Consider the following 14,977-nt stretch of genomic DNA (forward strand, 5'->3'; position numbering starts at 1 on the left):
TTTAGTAAGGCTTTGAGCTATGATTGTGCACTTGCTGAACAACAGCCGCATAGGACATTAGCTCAAGAAGACATAAATAACGACTATTTGGGCAGTATAGAAATATAATAAAGTGGTCGTATATTGTCAACGTATGTGCGAGAACTTTTCAGCAAGAAAGTTACATGGAAAATAGAATAGTTTAAAAATGTAAATAGAAACACGCTGCAGTCCAGTCACAAACAAGATGTGAAGAATGTGTACGTTTTGGTAAACTTACTTCGAGCTATATCATCATAGCCAAGGGCAATATCCTTAGCAAGGGGAGCTTCATACAGCGTTTGAATCGCCTTCTCCTTCCGCCTGATGTAGAGAAGGTAAACTAATATCAACTTGAGGTACCAATATTCCTTCATTCTAGTATGCAGTATTTATATTTGTATATCCACAGAATCATCGAAGTTTATTGTGACCATTAAACAAAATTCACTTGTCATAGAATAAGCGTAAACTAATATAACTCAGTTTAACACGTAGGCTTTCGCGACCAATATCATCCATAATACAGGTTTTTTGGGTTAGATTGCATAAATATATAAATGTGTCGTTAAACCCGCCACCACCCGACACAGCCAAATCGTAAGGGTTGTCACATAAACAGAACATGCCAATTCGTCACTAGTACAGCACACCGGTGTATTGGAGAGCCAAACCACAACATTTACAATCTGAGTACGACGTTTCACCAGTAATTATGATGAAGCTAGTTGTAATTCCTGGCGAAACGTCGTACTCAGATTGTAAATGTTGTGGCTTGGCTCTCTAACACACCGGTGTGCTGTACTAGTAACGAATTGGCATGTTCTGTTTACGTGACAACCCTTACTAATTGGCTGTGTCGGGTGGTGGCAGGTTTAATGACATATTTATATATTAACGTGCTCTAACCCAAAAAAAACTCTTTGAATTGAAACGTATGGACATTTTAAATACACATTGTTTGTGAAAGTTATACGTACACATCCGTGATGGATTTGGGAATAAGTTCAATAATGTAAGGCTGATACTTGTTGCAAATCTCCTTTGGAATCTCCTGCATAGACCTTGTGCATTCCACAAACTTCACCTTCACCTCAGTATCATCCATGTTTTTACATGTCTCATCATGATTGACTTTGGGGATGTGTACTTCTGTCGTTTTTGCATGACAGACCCAGGTGTACCAGTCACTGTCTGTGGTGAGTTTCTGATCTTGAGCACCCTGAAGAAAGATTTAAACACAATTCTGCACGTCATCAATTAAAATCTACAACAATATGGATTTATAAAAATGTAAATGGAACAGAATATTAAGATGCCATACAAAATAAATGAAAGAAGCATCATGGTGGAAAAAACTGACCATATATTTTAAATAAAAGGATTGGTCATAGGCAAAGGAGAAATTTTTATGTCATGACCCTGAACTTAAATAGAAGAAACTACTGTGCAGATAGCCATATTATGGTGGCAGCAGAGTAGAAGTAATATGAAAAAGTTAACTCAGGGCTTCACTAAAAGGCCTTCGTATAGAGCATTGAAGGAGTGTCATTGAGGTGAACAGAAAGAGGTGGCAGGGATGGGTCTATGGAGGATCCTGAAGTCACTGAGGATGGGCTTTGAGTTAGTTGATCGCAGATAGGATCAAGAACTAGTGGATAGGTCAAATCATTTGGTTATGTGGTCAAATTTACCGGTGCGGGTGAGGGATCCGGTCGTGATATTTTTGCACCTAATGATTGGAGGGGACAGATTTGGAGAACGTAGTGGAGAGAGTGGCAGCAGTTGAGTAAATGAGGTGATGAAAACATGCACAAGGATTTCGGCAGCAGCTGGGGCAGGGAAGCGTTGGATAATGGAAATGTCGCACAGGTGGCGGTGGGAGGTCCTGCCGAGCTGAGATATATGGGAAGAGAATAATAACTCGAAATTAATTATATTCATCTTGATAAAAAAAAACAAGATTAAAACACATCAAAGTAGGATGTGATCATGGTTTGTTTGTGGCAAAGGAAATGTAGAACTGAGTGCCAGCAGCATGGAAGTGAGATTTGACATGAGAGCCGGAGACTATTTTTCCAAGGGGAGGAGATATATTGAGGAAAGGGTAATGAATGGTACTATCTGGGGTGTCATAGCACAGAGGTTTCTAACAGGAGTCAATCCTGGCATGGATATAAGGTCGAAGTGGTTTGAGAGGTAAGAATTGGAATAAGAGAAGTGTGTTGGAAATGCTGATGTGGTTGTCAAGATATTTAATGAGGAGGGAGTGGTCAATGAAAAGAGCATCGGGGAACTCTAGAAATACTAGGGCGTCAAGAGAAATCCACAGTCTTAGGAGAGAAGGTAGTTCAGTAGATAGGAGAGCAGTGTGGAAACCAGTTTAATTTCGACCATGGAGGGAAATGTGATTGGACAGATGACCCTTTGGAATGGCAGAAACAGCTGTAGTCTCAAGAGCTCCAGGAACGGTATTGTAAGAGATGAAGGCATTTACCAAGCCAGTAATACAGGATGCCAACGTGGATAGGCAATGGTGGATGAGTTTTATGGGCAGAGTATTGAGAGTGAAATAATTTTTAAGTTGGAGATAATTGTCATGGTAGTAATGGTGAAGCTAATTATAAAAAAAAAAGCTTTCAAGACTCTTAATTAGAAAAAAAAATACGACCCTTTTTTGAGTGAAAAAAATAGGTGAAAGTATAAATGAGCTAAACTCGATTAATTACATCGATCACACAATTTATATAAAGGAATATACAGTAAAAACATTTCACGAAACAATAAAGTTGGTGTAATATCTGCACAGATAGATTATAATGCATATTTATAACACTGACCTTGGTGGGGTTGATCTTGCAACGAATGCAAAGATAACAGTGCCTGAAATCACACTTTATGAAGTTCTTATCCAATAAAACTTTTTTGAGAGCAAACATTCCTTTCAGTTTGTCTTTGTTCGTTGTTGGAATCTCTCCCTCTGAATGGTCTATCTCGCCATCCCTACTCCATAGGATCCTCATGCCACGTAGCATTATAGAACTGTGTTCATTCACTGCTACTGTGACTGATTCCATTGCAGACAATGGTGCCCATATTCCTTGATAGTTCTGAAAATATAAAATAGCTGTGTTTATTCAAACAACGATCTTCGTTTTCAAATGCTTTCCAACTGAGGCATGTACGCATTAGCTCTGTCGATTTAGCCTCTGTCCATCAGTCCATAATGGTGGGCGGTGGGTGGCCATGATAGCTCTTAGAAAGGTGATTCAAAATGAATTAAACTTTACTATGAAGTTGCATTGCTATTAGAGACCTGGCCAAATTGCAATTGCATGAATGCAGTGTGCGACAGAATAACAACCAAAGGGATAAAACAAGTTCTAGAGCAGGGGCGGTTTCTTCATTAGGGCGATTGGGCGACGCACCACCAATGTCATTCAACCACAGAGTCATGCTAGCCGTCACTGTGCCTCTGGATATAGTCCAATCAGCGTCATGTCCCGTTCTGTGGAGTACCGCCTCTTTTTGGGCGATTTCACTCCGGCTGAGAATCGCCCAGAGTGGTCCAATAGACTTACATTCAAAGCTGTTTTTTTTTCGACCGGGGGGCGCTGCAATGCATTCTCTATGGCTTCCGGGAGGGCTCGCACTAACGTGCTTACGTCATCATACGTAAGCACGTTGCATCCAACAATATTATTTGTCGCCACCTAGTGGAATCTTTAATACAATAAACTTGAGTGGATTGTATTAATAGTGAGTATAGAAACAAACAAGATGTATTGTAAGAGTCACTTTATTTTTCATTAATATTAAAGAAGTGAAGTTGCCTTTACATGCTTAAGCTGTTAATTTATCCTTTGCATGGGTGGACCTTATCCTTATAAATCATCCAGACATTTGCCCCCCCTGAGAGATTTTGCAGGAGCCGCCACTGTTCTAGAGGATGTCAACTGTGCAGATGGTGGGGGTGTGAGGTTAACTCAGGTGCAGGAGTGAAATAGATTATCGAAAGATGATGATTGATGATGATTGATGATGACGTTGAAATATGATGGTATTCATAAATACTTTACCGTCACTTCCAAGAGCTCGGAACTAAAGCCATGCACACGTGACCAAATGTGGCTCCCTGTGCAGTTTTGAATAGTGTTTTTGATGGAAACTTCATCTTTGGCTTATTCGAATTAGCTTACTTATGTGAATGTGAGGCAATTTCAGAGGTAAGGTATTTGTTTAGGGCACGTGACATGGGGAGCCGATCACAAGAATTTTAACACCTCGGAAAGAGGCAGATTTTTCACAATACAAATTCTAATGTTCTCTTCATGTAGTGATACTAACTCATCTGCATCATCCTCGAGTAGTTTCATTTCCTCGTGTTCTACACATGAGGAAATGTCCTCATCCATTTGTAACGGGGAACAATTCTTCATATGTACACAGCTTTTATCCTACCTTGACATTTTTGTAGCGGTCTCTGGTTTTGCATTCAGCATGGCAGTTGTACGTGGACACAGGGTCTTCCGCATGTTCTATACAGATATCTGGTATGGCCTCATTGAGAGAGAGCAGCTGCACTACAGGGGACAGGAATGCGCCCTGCACCCTGACTCCCAGCTGCACCCTGATGGGAGTACCGGTCTTCAGAACAACGTTCCCGATGTTGAAATGCTCTTTCATCTGCTGGAGAATACCATCAGAGCTTTGAGAAACATTGCACGAAGTTAATCGAAATGCTAATTATCAGCCTCTGTTGCAGTGGTTCCCAACTTTTCTAAAGCAGCAGATATTTGCACAACCCACAACATTGTTTTCATGGACCATCGTTAATTTAATACGAGAAATTTAGGATGTTTTTCAGACAGTCCTTCCAACTCTACTCCAAACCTAAAAAAATACACCTATATAACTTTTCACAATACAAAAAAAAGAATAAAGACCATACATATTAAAACGATTGAATAATAATAAATAATAATTAATAGTTCTTTGGTTCTTTTCGGTTAAGTCACGTCTAAAAATAAAATAATAAATTAAAATAACATATTACGACGTTTCGATTGCAACACAAGCAATCATCATCAGGCATAAAAGAAATAGCAACAAAAATCTAACTAGAAAACTATAGACAGACATACAAGCAGACAGACATCACAACGGCACACAGAGAGAGGACACAAATCGGCACAAAGAGAGGGGTCGTTTCTGTGACGGTCCCTTAAATATAGAGAGGGGGGGCGGGGACGGAGAGAGGGAGGGGGCAGAGAGAATTAGCATATCAATGAGTGTACGGCAGCGTACTGCTGCTGCAAGTAAGATGACGACGTGGCACGGGCACGCAAGCTTGAAAATTAGGAGACAGGCACACGAAAATGAAATAACCTAGCAAAATATCGAAATGTGATGTAATACAACACAGAGAGTCGGTTAAGACACAATTAACGCATAGCCTGGTTGATTACGTGTTTCAAAATTTGCTAAGTTAGAATTTTAAGTGTGAAAATTCCAAAGAGATGACACAGGCAGAGAGAACAAATAGCCAGAAAGAAAAAGGATAAGCTTAAAACTTCCCCGTAGAAGTGGTTCAATCTTAATTTAGGAGCTTTCGTGACTGCAGGAATTATTCTTTGGTTCTTTTCGGTTAAGTCACGTCTAAAAATAAAATAATAAATTAAAATAACATATTACGACGTTTCGATTGCAACACAAGCAATCATCATCAGGCATAAAAGAAATAGCAACAAAAATCTAACTAGAAAACTATAGACAGACGTGACTTAACCGAAAAGAACCAAAGAATAATTCCTGCAGTCACGAAAGCTCCTAAATTAAGAATAATTAATAGTTTAACCATCATGTTGGGTGGAAGAGGGGTGTGACATTCAGTATTTAGTCCTGTTTATGCCGTGTATCATCTACGTCTAGGAATGAAGCACGGAAAGAAGAATGTGAAGCTACTTCATAACATAATACATCCGCGTCATTAACGAGGGCATTGTGTGTAGCTCGTTCATTTACACTGACCACAGTAATAGAAAAAGTATTGGTCTGTATTTTGAATGAGAAGGTTACTGGACTTTTGCTCACAGAAAGCGTTTGTTTAGTCCCTCTAAAGGAGCGCTTTGGTGAACAACAAACTCCGAGCAGAGGACAAAGTGAAGACGTGCCCCGAAATGGTTCAAGCAGAGAGGCATTTCCTTCTATGCTGTCGACATTGAGGCACTTGCTCATCGGTGGGAGACGTGCTATGCAGTGTAAACTTGGGACAAAGGTGAGCTGTCATGATCCTGGAATTAAAACTCTGGTTTGCATGTAAAAATCGAGGAATAACTGAAACCACCTTCCTACCAACATTCTATTAAACTCAACTTTTTTCTATTTTAACAGATAAGGCCCACTGAGCAATGTAGCGTTTTTTAGAAGCGACTTGGCCACAAATGATAGCTCAACGAAGTGGCTTATGTGAAAATGTCTCACAGTGAAATACTCTTAAATGCACGTTGATTCTAAACGTGGAGGGAAAAACTCCACGCAACTATGGGGTAGAACGTGCAAACTTAAAATATACAGGCACCAGGGTCGGGATCGAACCCACAACCTCCTGTATACTAGGCGAGATAGTTAACATCTTTCCACCATGGCACATTCAATTATATTTAACCAATTGTTGTGGTACTGAATAGTACTTACGTAATCCTTGTCTTTTAATGGAGTTGTACTGCTTTCACTTGCACCAATTTCATCCATGTACTTGTCCTCTTCCTGGATAAGCTCGCATGCCTTTTCAAAATCGTTTTTCTTAGCAGCCAACAGAATTTGATTCCAAGATTCTAACCTAACGTTACAAACGTCTGTCGAGGAATGCTTTGGCATAGGGGGATCTGATTGTACTGAGTACATGCGGATTCTCCACTGGACCGTGACATTTTTCCTTCCATTTTCATCTTTGCCAAACAGAGGCTGTGTGGCCAGCTGTAGAGACTGAAAATGTACATTGTAATAATCAGGCAAGTTAATTTTATCGAGTGGAAATACCAGATCAAAGTACTTGTTTTGCTCGTCAATTGAGGAAATCAGTGCCAGCTTTTGCGACCCTCGAATTGAAAGTTTTTCAGAGAACTTTAATTTGGTGGCCAATTTTTCTAAGTCTGCAGCTTCTTTCCTCTGATCGTTGAATTTACGACAGAGGCGTTCAATTTCGTCAGGCGAATAGGCTGGTCTTTCATGCATTGATATGGCTGCCAAGAGCCTCTGCACCACCAGGTCAATGTAGCGTCGAATGGGGGATGTTGATTTTGTGTACAAAGGCTGTAAGCTGTAGTGGCCCATCTCCGTCGATAGTGGAGAAGAGCAGATATACTTTGAGTGAAACTGAATTTTACGGAATTCCTTCACTGCAGCCACCAAAAAAGGATGCATGTCATCCAAGGCAATTAGTGTAAATAGCCTGAAGGAATCATTATCCTGTATTGCTTTCTTCATCTTCTCCCAAATAAACTGCATGAACTCCAGATGACTTGGTGTCTTCAGATTTTCAATAGCTTTAAAAACACATTTCATTGAATGTTAGTAACACATCATATCAGATACTTACGTTTCAAAACTTTCCCAAAGGCTCAATACTTTGGCTTTTCCTGATTCCAATAGATATACAGGTATATTTTATACATATTTATCTTGAAACCCTTCCAATCACGTTTATGTCAATTATTATGATGTGATGTACACATTGGCTCCAATTATAATACTTAAAAGTGCAACAATTTTCGTGAGCTTTACAGTCACTCCAGTACACCCAACACCGCTGTCACCATACACAACTAGCTTCGTGACAAAGTGTGCATCTGGGTTCTACAGAAGTAGGAAATGCCACCCTCAGCCTTACTTATTCCGACTGTAATACCTCGCTACCGTGTTCGGGGGAATTGAGACAACAATGTCTTTACCCACCAGCCCTTTGAAAGGCATTTTTTCCAATCATTGCGAGCCAAGAGTATAATTTGATGGGCTAAACCTTTGTGAGATGAAGCACAGGGGAGCCAAGATTAGGAGGAAAGTTTTCATTGTGGGCACTTCAAGATTTCACTTAAAATGTTATTATTTTTGTAAATGTTTATATTATATTCCAGTAGAAGCCCGGTAGACAGCACAAACCGTCACGTAGTAACTACATTCAGTAATTACTATTAATTTTGTCACATATCTAATGGGTGTATTCTTTTTTGTTTATACAATTAAAAAATAATTTCCCTGTATTTTTTACCCAGCTTTTCGTTAGAATTATCAGTGGGCTCTTAACTGGATTTAAAGTTCATCCTTCTCTAAAATTGTATCTTTGATTGTCCATTGCACACATTCACCAATATCTTTAAAATAATTCTAGATTTGAAGCTTTCGTGACTGCAAGGAATCATATTTTTTTTTAGGTTTTTTTCGGTAAAGTCACGTAGGTAAAACATCAAAATTGATGAAAATAAAATAAAATAAAACAAAAATCACGACGTTTCGGACGTTTGCAGAGAACCTTGGTCTCGGAAAAGACAATTTCATGAGAGCCCACCGAGTTGTAGCAATGACCGGTGAATTAAGACATGTACATCGGGCCCTCAGGATGAACGGATACTCTGACCGTACTATCCGCCAAGCTGTCTCTCCCACCACACAGAAACAGCCACATGTAATTCCGACCAAAACCACCACGTTACCATACATCGCAGGCGTGACCAAAAAGATCTCCAAAATTCTAAACAAACATAAGATCCAAGTCCGATTCAGTACAGTGCATAAAATCCGTGATCTGATTCCATCTGTGAAGGATGTCGTTCCTGACTTACAGTATCCTGGAGTCTACAAATTGAGTTGCATATGTGGTGATTGCTACATTGGAGAAACGAAACGTCATGTTTCTGATCGTGTCCGCGAGCACAAGTCAGATCTGAAACACGGCAGAACTGATTCTTCTGCCGTTGCCGATCATTGCTACAACTCGGTGGGCTCTCATGAAATTGTCTTTTCCGAGACCAAGGTTCTCTGCAAACCTCCCGGATACCATCAAAGGTTTGTACACGAAGCCATACAAATATACAAACACAGACATAATTTCAACCGTGATGATGGGTACAAACTAAGTAATCATTGGAAAGATGTTATCAACCACGCAAAAAAGACTTAATTACACTTTTTTGCAGGCACTATTTTATTTTACTTTACCGAGTGTTAACATCCCCAGTTATTTTTAACAGTACTCTCTTCATTGTTCAGCCAGCATTGGTATAAACATGGGCATTTTCGTTCCTTTGTTCTATCATGTGTATCAGACCTCCCCTCCCCCCCCCCTCTGTCCATTGTGTTGGCTTGTGCAGCAACCGCGTCCAAGCCGTCGCCAACTTTTTGTTGGCTCCCTCCCCCTCCCGCCCCCCTCCCTCCCGATACGTTCCATTCATTGGCTACCACATTCTGATGAACTCCCCCCCCCCTCTCCTCCCCCCTTCAACTTGCTTATAAGGGATTACATCTTGAATCATTGCCTCACTTGATGCAGCTAATCTGGCTGTGACGGTCCCACCTGATGACGGAGACTTGTGTTGCCTCCGAAACGTCGTGATTTTTGTTTTATTTTATTTTCATCAATTTTGATGTTTTACCTACGTGACTTTACCGAAAAAACCTAAAAAAAAATATCTTTAAAATAGGTTCCTACATTGGATGGTACATATTATTGAAGCCTTATACCCTGGCATAATAAAAGATTGTCACGTACATTTTCTGAGACCTTTGGTCAAAATTGGGCTTCAACAACACAATTATGCAAGACCGTATTTACCGTATTATCGCATTAAACAAAGCTTTACTACTGCAAAATGTGCTTCGATGTTGTATTACGTTTACAGTGTTGTAATTTGAATTGCTGCAGACGTTCACGTCATACCGCTTCACCAGAGGCAGGGTCATTGATGTACCTTTTGTTGGCATTGGAGAGAGGATGGTGGTGAGGTTCAGCGAAAAAGGGATGACCGATTTGTACTCTTCCAAGTAGTTATCAATGTCATTTGGACACGGTGGAGGCTGGTGGCACAATGGAGTAATGGCGGCGGTGGCTTCATTTTCCACCAACCTCTTCGCCACCAAGTGGTTGGTTGTGATCGCGAATTCCTCAACCATGACGCGTCCCCGGCACCCGTCAATGGGCCTATTTTCATCCGGCTGAATGTACAGGGCGCCGGCACACAGTCGCCTCTGACGCAGGATCTTGATCATATACGAATGGGCAAACAAGCACCCAGACATGCAAGGTGCGAATAAAATGGAGACGTAATTAACCAATTTATAAACTTGTTCACAAAATGGATAACAAACTCATTATGCACTTTTTTCTTCTTGGTTCTTTCGGTAAAGTCACGTAGAATGGAAATAATAAAATGATAAAAATAAAACATAATAAAAGGTTTTATTTTTATTTTTTTATTATTTCCATTCTACGTGACTTATATTTATAATAAAATATTTTCTGTTTTATTTTTATTATTTTATTATTTCCATTCTACGTGACTTTACCGAAAGAACCAAGAAGATGAATCCCTGCAGTCACGAAAGCTTTAAATCATTATGCACTGTTGCTGAGCACGATGGGTGTAAAAGTATAGACAAGCTGAACTCTGTGTTGTGTCTGCACGTAAATAAAACGTGTTCTAGTACATTGGCAGATTGGCTTTCTCGACCAATATTAGCCAGCAGCAATTGTTTAAGCAAGCAAACAACGGACCGGTTTTAATCCTCCTGGGTCTCATCAGTAAGTCATGCTTGTTCAACAAATGCTGCCGGGTTACCAGTGTTAATCTACATCAGCGATGAGGGCTTGTTCAACTCAAAAGCAACATTGTATAAAAACATATGCGCTGTGGAGATTTATGGGTAAATTAATTTATAAGCAGAGTTCCATTGTGTCCCCACATATAAATATAAATGTTTGTACTGTATCACATTTCAGTAAAATATGCAGTATAAAGCAGTAATGTTTGCGTATATAATGTTTTAAATAAATAAAAACATCTATTTTCTAACCAGACAAGCAGCGAGCCTCTGAGACTATATTTGACATCATGGCTTATTTACATAACCATTATTAGTTGTTTCACTAGTGTGTCTCAGGTAGACGTAACATTTACCCAGTGTGTGCATAGCATAACTTGGCTATGGGAAAATAAACACTTTTCTCATTGGAAAATTACGTTTAACAGGTAATAATTGACATTAAACTGGGATGCCTGCAATTATTAATCTTACCTGTGAATAGAAAAAGGCTACTGCGATGTAGTCATCTAATTGCTCTATGTCCAGGGGCATCGATTGGTAGCGACTGATGATCTCGTCGGCTTCGTCGTATGTAAGCTTCCGTTTCGAGTGGATGACTGTTTGTTCAAAGGACGTTTCAAGTGACGTTTCAAGTTGCTCAATGGTGCTGGCACACTTTTTGAATGTGAAGAAAAGTGAGAAGGCTGAATGTTTTTTATCGGGGTGGAGACTGCAAGCTTTACGCAGGCCTTTGGGTAGCATATGGAGGGGTTTTTCACCATCCTCATAGTATGTGTTTCCCTGCTCCTGGGCACATGTATCTTCATCACTGTCCTTCCTTACCAAATGCACTACATTTGTAATGTGCACTCCAATTCTGAAACACTCTCCAAGGTCTTCAACACTAATTGCATCATCCAGATCTTTGGCTTCTGGCGGGTCCACAGTGAATGTGAATATTTTGCGGCAATCTTTGCCATTATTATTTGCACATTCTTGTTCATATGTCCACGTATTCATGGAATGAATTTGATGTGCATTCTTAGACAAATTAATTTCTTTAAACATCTCAAGTTGACCACGAACGTCTTTTGGTTCAGGCAGGACATCAACCACAATACCAAGTGGGTAAGGCAAACCCCTATGCCACTTTTGGATTTTTACCAAAAAAAGCTTGCTGCTCCTGTTTTGATCCTTTAAATGTTCATGATAGTACCACCTTCCATCAGGACACTTTTTTCTTACAGCGACCTTGTTCCGATTCGGGCATTGCCTTCTGTAAATAGGTGGGTTATAAATCTTGGGCATGCATTTGTCAATGGGGATCATAATGTTGGCATCATAGAGATCTACACCACACACAACACTATCGTGACGTTCAACGTCCTGATTAAGTACCCCAACCACGCGGCCACTGTCATTGGTGTTTTTTTCACCAACATTGGCAGCTTTCTGACCTTGCTTTTTATCATTTTTATTCAAAATTTCAATGACAACCTCATCTCCTGAAAATGAACAGCCAATGCTTTCCCTCGATTGAAGACATATTCGAGGAATACTTCGGTCTTTTGGAATTCCGTAGCCACTATGAAAAGATTGTATCACTATCTCACAGTGCTTGTAAACATGTGGCTGTGTTGTTAATAGCTCCTGAAGTCTGTCTTTCGAATGATTTATAAACTTGTTTTGGATGTTTTTGTTACCAGATGTTATTTCTGGATTGGCTGCATTAGTTGGGGGTGGTGATGAATTGGCTTCTTCTGAGTTTTTCTCAGAAATTGTAGTGTAGCCTTCTTTTGTTGTCAGGATATAGACAGCTTTGCTTTCATCCAGCAACTCGGAGAGAATTGGGTCATTTAAAGAATCACTTTCACCATTGTCAGCTGAGACCCAGGACTCATCTGTGTGGAAAAAGGCAAAATATAACGCTGTCAAATGTGATAAGATACTCTTTATATATACACACAGTATATGAACCAAGGTGTAGCCCTGCAATTGCTTGCTCACACCACTGCTGGTAGAAGGGTCTCCACTAGCAGGAGCCCTAGAGAGCCCCTTTAGAGGGTATTACATCTTGGTACAGGTGGGAGAACCCACACTTTATCCGATCACACGCAACCTCTGATGGACTAATTGTGCTGCACCCTTTTATACTGCTGGCTGGATAGAGACAGGGAATTTAAGAAAGTTTCCCTGCCCATAGTTTCAACTGCCACGCTAGGAGATCAAATCAAATCGGTGGGCTATGGGCAGCAAGTCTAGGCCGATAACCATGGAAGCATCCCTGCCATGAGAGATACAATAATCTTATAGAAAATCGTCATGGTTCCTTCTAGAATGAGTGTGGAACAGTGCTTATCTGTTTACAGCTGTGAGCCATAGTTGAAAATTCCACATTCCACGGGCGGGTATGTTACACTCAATTTAACCACTTTTATACTATACTGACTTTGTACGATGTGGAAGTCGTGTTATAGCCATGTAGAGTTGAAAGGTTGTTCACATATTTGGATCTAGATTTGAACTCTCACCCTTACGTTATGTGAGTCGCGCACTAAATCCCAGCGCCGTCCAAACGGATTGACAAAACTTAAAGGAGAAAATGCAATGGAGCCAGAGGTATAAGTAAATTATGAAATGTAGAAAGTGAAAATATTCAAACAGAATATCTCAAGAAATATGCTACAGTAGATTTTAATAATCTACAGATTTTATATTTGTGGCAACCCCACAATCAGACAGTTTTTGCATATTATGAAGGGCCACTAATTGCTCCTAAAATTCACGAGACACCTTGATGGGAGTGATCATTTTATGGTCTTAAACTATGAATGAAGTAATACCCCAATTAGTTGTACCACGGCTAGCCGGATTCCGAATTTAGATGAACCAGCTCGGCTAAATACTAAAATTGGTTGTGGTAAGGTGCTGGAGTCTATTTGTACACTATAAGCCATGCATCTTTAACGCCATATAGAGTTCAGTCGTCTAATACATCTGTAAGTGGACACGTGCTACCTTTTAAGCCAGGAAGCTGCGATTGCCTTTCAACACCCTCCAGCTTGGCCAAGTCTGACAGATTGGCGGCGATGTCCTCAGGCACCATGTTGGGCGGTAGCATGCTGCTGTGGACGTGAGCCTCGCGCAGGAAACTCTGCCACACGCGGCTGCAGCTCCCCAAGGAGCAGAGCGCCATGGCATCGCCCACGGCAAGCACGAGGGCACGCGCCCGCGTCATGGCCGTGTTAAGGGCGCACGCATCGGCCAGGAATCCCAGGTTACCGTCCGTCACCACGCTCTGCCGGCTGGACCTCGTCCTCACTGTGCTCAGCACGATCACAGTGAACTCCTTCCCTGGTGGGAGACAGTGGTCGACTTGAGCATTAAATATCGACATTCGTCATTTTCATCATCGGCATTGAAGGCCTCCTCAAAGCTGTCACCATTTGTATTGCGATGTAATAATCCACTCAGCTGCTGGACAGAAGCTGATTTTGGCACTTCAACTCTTCTACGGACATACTCTAGGACATGCTTCTTTCATATTACAGTCTGCAGTGACTTAAAGCTTTCGTGACTGCAGGAATTCATATTCTATGGGTCTTTCGGTAAAGTCATCAGGTGATGACGTCGCTTGTGTTGCGATCGATTGAGCCTATCTATGAGATTTTACCGAAAGACCCAAAGAATACAATCTGCAGTTACAAGGTTTCGCCAGGAAACACTCCATTTGTGACAATCCTCAGGAATCCAACTGGACGATGTAATCACACTGTGGTCTCTCACAAAGTCTACATACCCCGATCACACACGAGATGCCCATCATCACAAAGTCCTACTTGGCCTGAAACAGCCTGAAGCTGATCAAACAAATCTGATGCCAGACAACGCTTCTGAAGCAAAGCGGCTACTGCTGAACAATCCACTTAAGCATCAACTGGTGATGAAATCACAAATGCAGTCACACTTGAATATAGTTGAAAAATTCAATTTTTATCAAGGCTGTGGAAACCTGATATATAAGTTTCCGTGGTGGCCATTTTGTTATTATATTTCATGATCGACCGTCATCACTTTTAGCAACACATCCTGCCCACGCCCACTTGAATGATGAAATTAACCGGCATATGTGCTCTCATCCACGTGCTCCTCTTTCTGTCTT

The 14,977-nt window shown here is 40.7% G+C and overlaps 1 protein-coding gene across 2 annotated transcripts in view; it reads right to left on the reverse strand.

Moving 5' to 3' along the window:
* HELZ2 (helicase with zinc finger 2) overlaps nt 1–14,977 on the reverse strand; it is a 52,604-nt gene that overhangs the window by 11,830 nt on the left and 25,797 nt on the right. Inside the window, exons 15-22 of one of the 2 annotated variants that reach the window (XM_078597530.1) lie at nt 13,834–14,169; nt 11,308–12,716; nt 9,984–10,272; nt 6,715–7,565; nt 4,480–4,704; nt 2,859–3,128; nt 999–1,240; nt 260–342 (exon numbers count right to left, since the gene is read on the reverse strand). In XM_078597530.1, the coding sequence (XP_078453656.1) occupies nt 260–342; nt 999–1,240; nt 2,859–3,128; nt 4,480–4,704; nt 6,715–7,565; nt 9,984–10,272; nt 11,308–12,716; nt 13,834–14,169 (3,705 nt within the window). Of the gene's footprint in view, nt 1–259; nt 343–998; nt 1,241–2,858; nt 3,129–4,479; nt 4,708–6,714; nt 7,566–9,983; nt 10,273–11,307; nt 12,717–13,833; nt 14,170–14,977 lie in introns of both variants that reach the window. The other variant, XM_078597529.1, reaches the window with a different exon arrangement.

The sequence above is a fragment of the Lampetra planeri genome, chromosome 9, assembly GCF_965212315.1.
Source record: "Lampetra planeri chromosome 9, kcLamPlan1.2.h2, whole genome shotgun sequence".
Lineage (NCBI taxonomy): Eukaryota > Metazoa > Chordata > Hyperoartia > Petromyzontiformes > Petromyzontidae > Lampetra > Lampetra planeri.